General features: G+C 42.4%; 1 protein-coding gene across 1 annotated transcript in view; it reads right to left on the bottom strand.

Annotated features, from left to right (window-relative positions):
- Positions 1-12,438, bottom strand: part of wu:fb95e10 (microtubule-associated protein futsch) — a 29,106-nt gene that overhangs the window by 8,296 nt on the left and 8,372 nt on the right. The window contains exons 2-3 of the mRNA XM_044051029.1: positions 4,921-5,611; positions 4,439-4,520 (exon numbers count right to left, since the gene is read on the bottom strand). Of these exons, the coding sequence (XP_043906964.1) occupies positions 4,439-4,520; positions 4,921-5,515 (677 nt within the window). The 5' untranslated portion in view covers positions 5,516-5,611. The remainder of the gene's footprint in view (positions 1-4,438; positions 4,521-4,920; positions 5,612-12,438) is intronic.

The following is a 12,438-nucleotide window of genomic DNA, read 5'->3' as shown; positions in this document are numbered from 1 at the left end:
GACTAATGTGGGAACATGAGAGGCTCGGTGGATGGCATGAGAAACAGAACGCCACCTGATCGCCCGGCAGTCAGTGTCACATCTTCACATCTGAATGTGTGCAATAAGGACAGAATATCCTTGCTCTGTTCTCTCTCTCATCTATAAAAGACCAATATTTCCCTTGAGTCTCAGTCAGAGATGCCCTCTGACATGCACAGTATGTATATTTGGCAGCAGTTATAGGAGTTCAGTGGGGGCACATGACTTATTCATCCATGTCGCTTCCATACTCCACATCCACGGTGTTCTTCTTTTTTCTTTTTTTAACATCACTGCTGTATTCACAGACAGCAGGGCCGCTTGGAGGAAGCGGCTTGGCAGCGTGTGCACATGAACCACGTGTCCCGCGCTCTGGCACGTGCGCCTCTCCCCTCCCCCTTTACCTCCACATCGTACTGAGCATTATACCGGCAAATGAACACATGCTCTGCATTCTGACTGCATGCTGCTCTTACTATACAGGCATCCACACACAGTATGTGCACACTCTGAAGAATCTACAGTATTCACTGTATAGCAAATGCAGAGATTGCTGTGCAGTTATCCTAATGAGACGCTGTGTACCAGTCACCAATTATCTACACAAAACTAGGCATGGCTGCATCTACCAATTCCAATATAGTCTTTACCTCTTTTAAACGACCTTACCACCTATAATCAGCCATTTAAAAAACAAAACGCCCCAACTGAGAGCCCTCACTCATGTTCACGTCACATGACTGTGGTGGCAGATACTGTGTCTATTTTACAGCACGTTGCCTAGAGCTGAAACAATTACTTGATTAATCGATTACTAAATTAATCGTCAACTATTTTGATAATCGATTTGAACCTTTTATCATGGTTAAAACAAGATTTCTGATGTTTTAGCTTGTTAATTGTGAATATTTTCTTCATTTCTTAGCTCCATATAACAAAGAAATCATTAAAAGTGAATCATTTTGATTTGTGGACAAAACATGACATTCGAGAACATCATCATTTCCAGGTTTGACAAACACTGATCAACGTTTTATAACGTTTTCTGACATTTTATGGCCCAAACGATTACTTGATTAATCGTGAAATCAGTCGGCAGATTAATCGATGATGAAAATAATCGTTAGCTCTAATGTCGCCTGTTTTTAGTGGAGCATTTACATATTTTAGTTTTACAGATTGCACAGATAATCTGGTGTAATTTCCAGTGACTTTGGCCAATACTTTCAGTTTCAGTTACATGATAATAATACATTTAAATACTTGTTACTTATTTACTGGTGTACTCATCATATTACTGTATGCACCCCCTGCGACGTATGTACCATGACGGTGCGAGACAAATACACAGTATTGTGTATTGTTTCAGATCATCGGTGCACAAAAACAAAATCATCTCTGCAGCTGGCTCCCCAAAAACATTTTTAAATATTCATGCACGCACAGTGACACATTAACTCTTACATTACTGCATCGCTCACAGACAACAATTTGGTTTAGTTCTCCATGTGCACACTCATCAGACTCAAATGTTTTCTGTCACGATCTGCATGCTGAGGGCAATCATTGTGAAACAACAGGTGCACTGAGGAAAAAACTACATTAATACTTAATAGAATGAACCTAATGTAGGCATATCCATGTATACCACTTACACCAAGTATAAGCTCTTTATTCTGGTTGTTTATGTACACAATTGCATTTGGTTTTTTTGTTACAAAGAAAAAGTCAGAGGTTTTCTTTTCAACGAGAGTGGCTGTGCAGCTGGACAAAGAATGGGCTGTAATAGCCTCTGGCAACAATATGTAAAAGTCAAAGAAAATCTAATTTAATTTGCTAAAACCTGTAGCTCAATAGAAGAACAAAACACCCGTGAGTGGCTTTAATTTGAACTGATGTCACTTAGTGAACCTGCATTTCCTCTGCACTCTTATTGCTCTGATAAGTTGAACCTGCTGCAGATGGAATTAAATCAATTGAGCCATATAGTGACACTAAGTATATTGATAGACCAGCTGTGTGTGTGTGTGTGTGTGTGCGCACTCATGTGTGTGTGCATGTGTGTATCGCAGCAACAGGAGAAGTGGGGGGCATCTGTTGTGGTCTGAATAAAGATTTGAACGAGGTAGGAAAAGGGCAAAATCTAATTAAAGTAGAAATTTATGGCCCTGTCAAAGCACATCACATACACTAATGCTGATGTGCACACACTTAACAAAGTCTGCCTTCAAGCGTACACGGTGCTGTCAGATGAGCCTATCATCAGTAATGGTTATACCTCTCACATGGGGATTAGTATATAGGTCTACTGCAGTAAAATGCTTCCCTGGGCTTCACAACCAATGAATAGAACACACTTAACTGACTCACACACTGAACAAGAATACTTCAGATTAAGCTCTTAAAAAACACAATAATAGTCTGATTACAAACTGATTATGACGATCAGTTACGGTTTCATTTCAGCTCAGTCTTAATACATTTGTATAAATAAAATGTAACCTACTTTAGTCTATAATGTACTTAAAACGTATTTCCATCCACTTCAATGTTTCCCACAGAATTCATCCAAACTATGGCAGTAAAAGGGAAACATGTCCATTTGTAAAAGGTAGCCAGAGAGTAAACGAGTAAAGAGAAGCACGCTGCGAACCGCCACCACAGAAGTAGGACGTCTGATTGTCTATGTGGGCAGTAAATGCTCTGGATCCTGGATGATAGCATGAGTGAGTGAGCACAATCAATTTGCGCTGCAGCTTTTTAACACTAAGTAAGAGATATATTATGTTACTATGACAAGTGTAAAAAAGAAAATTAGAGTGTGGAGAGCTGCCATTATGTATAATACATGGAAAACACTGCAACTGTTATGTTACAAAATTACGTTTTCATGGTTGGCTGCAGTTGAGTCCAGTTGAACGTGACAAAATTGTGACAGTTGTCAGTGATTTCCGATAAAACGAATTAAGTTCACACAATTGGCGTTCTGTGCTGCAGTGCGGATTACCTGCATGCCCTCGTGTAATGCCGTTTAATTAGGTGTTGGCACATCAATCATTGTATAAAACTGTAATCTGAGTATAATCTCTGCAGTCCAACTGCTACCCATGGCACGCGGAGTGTGAAAGAATGGGGTTAGGACGTAGGGAGCACCTTGCTTTCAGGTCGGAGCAAGCACCTTTTATGTTAGTCAATGAATAACAACTTCATGTAATAACTAAATGAAAAAACAGGAAACAGGAAAGTATGTTAGGAGGATAACCTCCAAAAGACATTATCTACAACACTTGGATTGGGATTATCAGCGCTCTGATAAGAGGTGACCCAACCATGTGATGGAAAAACGCTAGATAAAACCTTCTTAAAACATCTTAAAGTTGTATGCAAACACCAGTCAAACTCACTGTGATCTGCAGCAGCAGAGCCTTCTCACTAATACAGTGGTGTGTGCAATAAGTGCTGCTTCTAAAAGGGCCATTGATGAAAGATTAATGACAACTAGCTTCACACAGCCTCGTCAAATTTGAGAGTATGTTATACTTTTAGCATAACAGAAAATAAAACTATCCCCGAAAATGTTGAACGACCTAAAGCCTCTTTCAGTGATTGCGTGCACTGAGTTGCTGCTTCCATTGTCTTTCAAATGCTTTTATTCTCCTGGTTTCTTTTTGTTATGAAACAATTGCTCCAAGAGATCCAAACAGTTTCTTACCGTATCTACATACAGAAATACCAACAGGGTGACATAACATATCATCTCATACCATCATGGTGCCAAAACACTGAGGAAGAGAAAGGCTGTTGCATAAACAAATAAACAAAAATGCAGCGGCAGGATAAGACTCTTTTGAAAGAACACTGAATCCTGGAGGCTCCATCTGATCAGGATGCTCACTGCATCCGACAAAGGCTTCATTCAACATCCAAACCCCGCTGGAGCAGCTTTAAGACACCTCAGGACCAAACACCATGGTGAGGAGCTCAGGTGAGGAACACATGTTCACTCAGACACACAAGGAATAAAGAGAATATCCTTGTTCCCAGTTAATTCTCCTAACTGTGCCTCCTCCCCTGTGTAACCTCCACTCCATCCTTGTTTATTAATAATTCTTTAGGATACTTGCTCTGGTGAAACCCCACAAGGCATTTCTCTCAGGCTTGTTCTAACATAGGCGGGTTGTTGGCCTTTCTGTGTGGGGGATCTTTGTCCCTCACTCCTTCAGCGAGTTTTCTTCTCAAACAGGGACTTCTTTGAAGCTGACGCCAAGTGAGTCCTTTTGACCCATCTGCTTCTCACTGAAGATTTATCATCGTTCTACAACTCCTATCCATCTATTTATCCGATTCACTGCTGGTATAGATACTAGCTGCATCATAGACAGCAGCACTCTCAGCTTTATATTAACATTACACCTACCTGGTTGTCTTGGAAACAGGGGTCTTATCAGGCTTAGGTGAGGCAGTCGAGCTCGGCTTGGTGGGAGTCGCAGATTTGAGCGCTGAGAGCAAGAGGAGATAAGAAGAGGGTAGAAAAATTAAGAATTAGATGAGACAATAACAGTTTCACACACACAGTATTATATAGAGTTAGTCACACGTCGTGAATCACAGATTAAGGTCAAGCGCATACTGTATATCTTTCATTCAGTGTGTCATATTAGAGCTAGGGCAAATAAGTTTCTAGATGAGCAGCAGTCACTCTGGCATGTCTAACACATGTGCTGGATCTATCAGTGTGTAATCACATTACACATTAATAAATCTTCAGAAGACTTGAAGGCTGTGACAACATACCATGCTAGACTTACTATGAATGTGTTTGTCAACAACAGCCAACATTGTAAAATCTACTTTTGTACTGATCTCAGATTTTTGTCTGGCGATGACATCTTCACCAACCTGGGGGCTTCTTAGCGGCAGGTGCAGTGCTGCTCGTCTTGACACCATTGGCATTTGCTGATGGTGTCTTCTTGGCCGCTGTTGGTCCAGCCCCCGTGGCTTTCTTCTCACCCACTTTGCTCTTGGGGGCCAGCACCGAGGACGTACCTGTTGGTTTTTTGGAGGATGCTAATGTCGGGGTGCTCTTTTTGTCTAGGGAAGGTGTAGGTTTCTTAGCCACTCCATTGGTCTGGGGCTTAGACATGCCATTTGAGAGGCGGCTCTGGGTTGTGTTGGGCCGTGAGCCAGCTGTGGTCTTTGTTTGGCTGGTGGTGGTGGACGATTTTGTCTTGGGTGTGGCCTTGTTTGTAGTCTTGGCTTTGGAGTCTCCTGAGGTCTTGTTGCTTGTCTTAGCAGGTGGGGTCTCCTTGGCTTGTTCTGGTTGGGGCTTCACCTGTCCTGCCTCTCCAACAGGCTGCTGCGGCATCTCCTCTCCCACTGGACTAGCTGCCTGGTCGGGCTCATGTCCAACAGCTGGTGCTGCCTCATTTCCTGGATTTGATTCCAATGCTTCCATTGGCTCCAGTGCTGCCGTGACAACCCCATCCGGCTTCATCTCCCCTTGAGTGGTAGTGGTCCTCTGCAGGGCAGGGCTGATTGACGTGAATCTCACAGGATGGCCACAGGTCTACAGGCTTTCTGGAGACAAGGTCTGGTGAGAGATAAAAGATAATAGACAGCACAACACAGTTAGTCAACAGCAAGACCAGACATGACAAGCTGTTTGCCGTCTCTGCTATTGAAAGACAGCCTCAGGAATGTTGTTGGAAATCAGATAAACTAATCGTTTCAATCTTTCCACAGCTCCAGCATCACACACACACACACACACACTGAAATATATATATTTAAATAAGCAGCTGAGAGGTGACGTGCACACAAGCATAAGTGGCCATAAAAATGGATCACTTTCATAAGTCACAGCCTTCAGGATAAACAAACAGATCAACACATTTTATGATCAGTTGAATGTGTGTGGGATGTCTCAGGGGCCTTAAAAGAAAGAGCTCGTGAAGGATGTTTTCATTCCGTCTACTGCAGGAACAACACATTGTACAAATGGGCTTCATTAATTTCAATGCCAACTGCAATGCAGTTGCAAATGGTTCCCTCTGTGACGCCGAAAAGCTCAGTGACCGTGACACTCGTCCAGTGTGGCAAGTAGGTTTTTTTCTCGGTGTAAACTGAGTGACTAGTGTGGAAGTGTTATCCCAGATGTTAACACAGACAACTTTCAAATATTATATTTTTAAATTGATCTAAAAAGAGAAGTAAGGTGAGGAACAGACTTGGACACATATGAGTCAAGTCATGAACAACGAGCCTGAAGTCAGGAAGACAGTTTGACTCATTAGTCATAAACAAAGATGTCAGAGACATGGAATTGGGACATGAAGCATATGAGTCCTGCTAAAGGGCAACCAACTGTGATACAACGTCATGCAATACATTGTCTACATCCATATCAGACAACTGTCTCACATCCCCATTCAGGACCTTTGAAATAAAAAAGGGAGGAGGAGGAGGAAAGAGATTTTTTTTCCAAGTTGGAGGGAGGAAGAGGGGGAGTAGCAGGAAACTGTCCTGTCAAAGTTTACAAACAGAGCAAGGAGTTGGCTGTGCAGGAGGCTCTGGTGAGACAAACTCTGAGGCAACACAGAGGCCGGCCCAGAGGAAGAGGTTTGGCCTATGGAGCATGGGAACAGAAAGAGAAGGTGGGACAGTGAGGGACAGAGGGGGAGAAAAGAGACGAGGAAAATAACAAGACGTAAAATGAGCTCACTACTGGCTGAAGATTGCTGGTCGGACTGTAAAATCCAGACATCACTAAGTCGTCCCAGTTTCCACTGACCTAAACTTGTATCCACACACTCACTGTCCTATTTCTAGATTAGGACAGACATCATCTTTGTGCTGCTAGCTTCCTGGAAACAATTCTAACATGCATCATCGTCTTTATTTGCCTCTTCGGTCATCCTTTACTCATTCTCTGAACTAAATTTCACGTCAAAAGGACCTCTTTGATTTCCCACTGATCCTCCCTTTCTCTCGACCACTTTTGCCTCCTTGATTTCGTTCTTCCCCCACACAGCTCCCGCTCTCCTTCCATCCCTCTGTTCTCTGTTTGCCTTTGCACAGATGGCCAGAGCAGCTGAGCTGAGCCAGAGGGGGAATAAGAGACAGCAAAAAAAAAAAAAAAAAAGTCTATGTATCCCAAACAACCTATAAACCCAGACACACACACAGCCAGTACAACAGGCTGAGACCCAAACCAACCGAAGAGGCTGACAGGGAGGCAACGTGTAGATGCAAAAAGGAGCGACTCATGCCACACCCGTTCACAAGAGGTTTTTAAATGCCAGTGAGGTTCCAAAATGTGGACAGTTGGTTTAATTGCATTGCAGCTAGTCATAGCTTTGAGCAGAGGGACTGGTCGAGAGTGGGGGGGAAATTGGGAAAATAAGTTTGGGAAATTTCTGTGGGTAATGTTATTCTAAATTAACAGTTTAATATTCTTGGAACCACATGTATTTACTTTCTTCTTAGAACATACTATATTTACTCTACAGTGATGTATATACATATATACATATAAATACACATATATATATACACAGTATATATTATCTAGTCTGCATTGATTATATTGTGCGTACAACTGTGTTTACACAAGACTTCCGTTTTTCCCATGTTCATGAATGCAGCATTAGCTGTCAGTATTCGAATGATGCATCATGCAACATTAGGAGTGAGGGAAACGAATCGGGAGGCAAACATTGCAGCATAATGTCAGCCAGAGAACGGCGAGGAGAGGTGAAAATAAAACGTTTGAAGGACCACCGTCTTCTTTCAAATCCGCTGTGTGGGACCATCGACTATGGCAGCGACGGAGTGAAGCTCTGAAGTTCAGACAGACGAAATAACAAAAGCTACTGGGCTGTTCATAGCACATTTTCTGCTTGTAAATGACGTGGGATTTACTACCTATAGAAAAGCTTGAGCCACATTATACTGTACCCTCCCGCACGTACTTTGTTAACAAGGTCATTCCTGCGCTCAATGAAAAGACATGTGGCAAAATAGTGAAACAACTGGCCAAAAACTCACACAGAAGAAGATGAGAAGTGCAGTGTTACAAACATGTCTCCTGTATGAGAGCCATACAAGCACTCACATTACTGATGAACCGATGAATGTAGTGACTGAGTGTAAGCTGGCTAGGCCCAACATCACAATACCATTTAGATAATACACAAAATACAGCCCACCATGGTTTGGTAAGCAAACAGGAGATGCTGGACATACCAAGACATAAGCTAATCGATGCCTTGTCAACACGCTGGAATACTATACATTGGTGGAGCAGCAGCCTGCAATCTAGTCTGCATTGATGGACGAGCCAGTGGTCTGTCAAAGGCATTGTTCATGTTAACAAACAGTGAACTGAAACTGGCAGAGGAAGTGATTCAGCTACTTAAACTGCTGAAAAAAAAATTAGCCCCCCGATGATCTCGATGATCCTGCCTCTCTAGAAAATGATCCTCAAATCCATGGCTCATGGAGGACAGTGAAACGAAAGGTAGACAGACCCTGACACGTCAGACTATCTCAAGAGAGTTACAGTCCTTGACCCAAAGTTCAAATCCCTGCCTTTCTTGGATGAAATCTCTTGCCTCCAAGGACCTCGCCACACACACACACACATTCTAGAGCATAAATGACACATTATTTATTATTCTTTTTCGCAGTTACTGGCAGTGCAGTGAAGCAGGGGGAGCTGGGCCATCAACAGAACCCCAGAGAGATTCCTCACAACCCCGAAGAAGACAGTGATGGCAGTGCTATTTTGGGAGCTTTTCAGGACCAGACCCAGCAGTTTCCCTAAATCATTGACCAGGAGGTCAGCTCATACAAGGCAGAAGACAGCATTCATGTTGTTTATTCACTGAAATAGTGGCATGAAAAATGACAGCACCTGTCATCATGTTGCAGAACTTGAACGACGACATTTCTTCCTGCAACTACCAGTTCCAAGTAAAGCCACTAAAGGCAGAATGAACAGTTTGTTGTGAGCATTTTGTTTGGTATGAAACAGTTAACAAAATGGCCCTTTTATGTAATGCCACTTGTAGCATTACTGTCATTATTTTGCACTTTATATTGTGAAACGTCATCATCTCTGAATAGAACATGCTACTTTTGCACAAAACAACAACAGAGTACATTGTGGCTGAGAACATATGCAACGGAATTTGACTTTTGACTAATGAGCATACATCAACAGACACATTAGTTACACACACAACAGAAGGAGGAACAGCAGCGTAAAATCAACAACTGCAGAGGAGAATTACATAAATAGATAAATATGAAGGAGGAGTCAACCTGAATGTCTGTGTGACTACTACTGCTGATTTTAAAAGTTGTCATGTGCAGCGTTGAATCGTCTTGCCTGACTGTAACAGCACAAGAGCCGGAGACACGTCAGATATCCGGTCATGCATCAAACTCCACCCATTTGATACTTTAAGAGCTCTAATAAAAGTACATCATTGTTTGACTAAGAACCCATTTTAAGCTGCTAACGCAGGAGACAACCACGCAGTGAAGCAGGAATTAAAGCTGCCTAATCATCATCTCCTCCTCTTTCTTTCAGTCCCTCTTCCCACAGTAGATTAAAGCATCTGGCTGGGCTATTCATCTGACTGCTATTCTTAATAGTGCCCTACATTAATGTGTGTGGGTGTGTGTGTGTGTATCTGCACACACATGTGTTGGTCAGAGTGATAAATCCAGATTGCACACCCACTGCCAGAGGAACATTTCTCTCTCCTGCAAGCCTCCAGACAGCTGTGAGATTGCACTTCTCGCTCTGGCTCTATTGCTCATTTAGCCAGCCCTGCATCACTTGGACCATCAGTCAGCGGTGAGCATAAACAGGCTACACACAAGGACGGGAACCCAGTTTTTCATCTCGTCTCCACAGAAACTGAAGGTGAACCAAGCTGCATGTGGGCTTGTTCACTGCAGCAGACAAAAAATGATCCATTTTGCAACCTATGGTTTTAACCCAATTTCTAAAGAGCAATGTGAGTTCTTCAAGCCTAAAACAGACATAATTCTTTGGTTTAAGGCACCTTAAGACACCTTGGGTATGTTATATTACGGCAGCATTGTATTGTATTAGATTCCATTGCTAATTACTGCAGGTAAGTCTTCAGCCCACTAATACTAATTACAGGTTTTCATTAACCTAATTAGATTGAGGGTAGTTAAAGAGACTGACGGGGCCGTTACTACGAGATCAAGCAGTAAATAAGTCTGTATCCAGTGTGAATGATAGTCTGGATGATGGTTTTTACTGCGGTTATATTAGCCAAGCACTTGTAGTCAACCAAACTGACATGAATAAATCAGAATGAGTCAAGTGTGGCATTAAAGCTGCGGTTTATTTAAATACTTTAGTGTTAGTGTTACAGTTTAAGATACCCCACAACACTTTGTCCGATCGCCAGCTAGCACAAGCTCCTCTCGGCTCGTGTTAGGCTGTTTGTCAGTGGCTAAATTTCTCCTCTTGTCAAACGTGTTCATGGCGTAACATAGGGAGGAGTAGAGAGGGGAATGTTAACTGCAGCAACTGAGAGGAGGATAGCTTAAAGACGACATCGCTGACAGAAGCTTTTAGCTGGTTTCCAAGGTAAAATTCACACTACACCCAACACTTAGGCTTTCCTCTAAGAAACAATGGAAAAAAACACAGATTGGCTCAGGGAAATCCACTCCAACACCAACTAAGGTTTTGCCAAGGCTACAAGCCAGCCTGCAACACACAAACAGGCATTTTCAACCCATGTGGGACAAAATGAAATCAATGACCTGAGACATAATGGTCTGTGAGTTTGCGCACAATTTCCTGAAGCAGATTCCAGACAGATGGCTTTGTCGGCTACATTAAGTTCATTTGAAAACATGTGTGATTTTCGGCACCAAGCACTGTGTGAAATGTTTAGAGCATAAAAATGTTTAAATCTGAAAATAAATTCCCGGTCAACCTACCTCCAAATACACAGCTGGACAGCTTCTATCAGCTGCCCCGAGCTCCTGTGGTCTAAACAAAACACACACATGCACTGTCAATGTGTTAATACCTGATTCAACAGGCTGGGGTTGTTATTACCACTATTCAGCTAAAAACAATAGTTGATTTAATCAGAGCTGTGTGGTAGCAAAGTGCGAGTCTCTGCTGTTTTGTTGTTTTTAACCGATTTTCACTGTAAACTTCTGAATGTAGTTAACTTTGCAAAAATGTGCTTGGTGGCCAAAGTGTCCAAGTCATGTGGTTGCAGCTTCCAAGCAACATCCCACTCCAAATTCCCTGCAAGCCTCAATGATGAGCTACACAGCAACTGAGAACAAAAGAAACCCACACAAAACCAGAGGCAGGGGACAGGACATTGGGACACATGCGCACACACACACACTTCTACCTCTGTGGGGACACTCACTGACATATGTTCTATCTTATCTCAACATCACAAACTTAATGCCTAAACCCAAACACTGACCTAAATCTACTTCAGTACATTGAATCCCGAACCTTCACACGACACTTTGAAGCCCCAAAGCTACATTTCAACTAAGATGTACAGAGTAGTTCAGCTCACCGTGGTACAGTTTGGAACAGTAAACCATCATCCGGGCTTGTGTTTCCACCACAGTGATGTTTGTCTTTTGGCTAATGTATAATGTTTGGCTTAACTGCAATAATACAACTGCACAACTGACTATGAAATAATTTTTAGTCCCTATGCTGGCAGAGTATGTGGTGAAAAAAAGAGTTGATTGTTGGCAAAAGCAAGTACTAAAAGAGGTATGTTCTCTCCGAGCACTTCCCGGTTCCTCCTGTTGTTGATGTCATTATTATTACAGTTAATAGGCTTCAAGTAGGCGACTAATGATGTACAAGCTAGCTCTGTTAGGTGAGATCATCCTTCTGGTCATCATCTCTTCGTAATACCCACAATGGGACATAAACAAAACGTGTGTGAGCTCAACTGTTTTATGTGTATCCCAGACTCTCTACGGTGCCAATACTATCAATATCTGGAAGGCATCCAGCTCCACTGAGGGATCTAAGCTTTTCTGACTGTCTAGACACAAAGATGCTGTTCTTGAATAATCAGGTCATCAACATCCAGTGTTTAAACACTGTTACTTTGACCCCCTTTGTGCATCAAATACAATCTACTACTGTGTGTGTACCAGTGCACATGCATTAACCATCCCTGTTAAAAATAGCAGAGGCTACATTTAAAAACTGCTCATGAATACAGTGTAAAGGGTAGCCGCTGAGATTGTCTATGCAGATGAAAATTAAAGCAGATGCAAAGTCGGTAATTAAGCTAAATGTTAATGTGGAATCTGCTTGTGGGCTATAGTGCATGTTCACGTCTAATCACAACCGCTGTCAGCTTGAAA

Source organism: Solea senegalensis, linkage group LG19 (assembly GCF_019176455.1).
Source record: "Solea senegalensis isolate Sse05_10M linkage group LG19, IFAPA_SoseM_1, whole genome shotgun sequence".
Taxonomy (NCBI): Eukaryota; Metazoa; Chordata; class Actinopteri; order Pleuronectiformes; family Soleidae; genus Solea; species Solea senegalensis.
The sequence above is the reverse complement of the archived record's forward strand: the minus strand, read 5'-3'. Positions and strand labels throughout refer to the sequence as shown.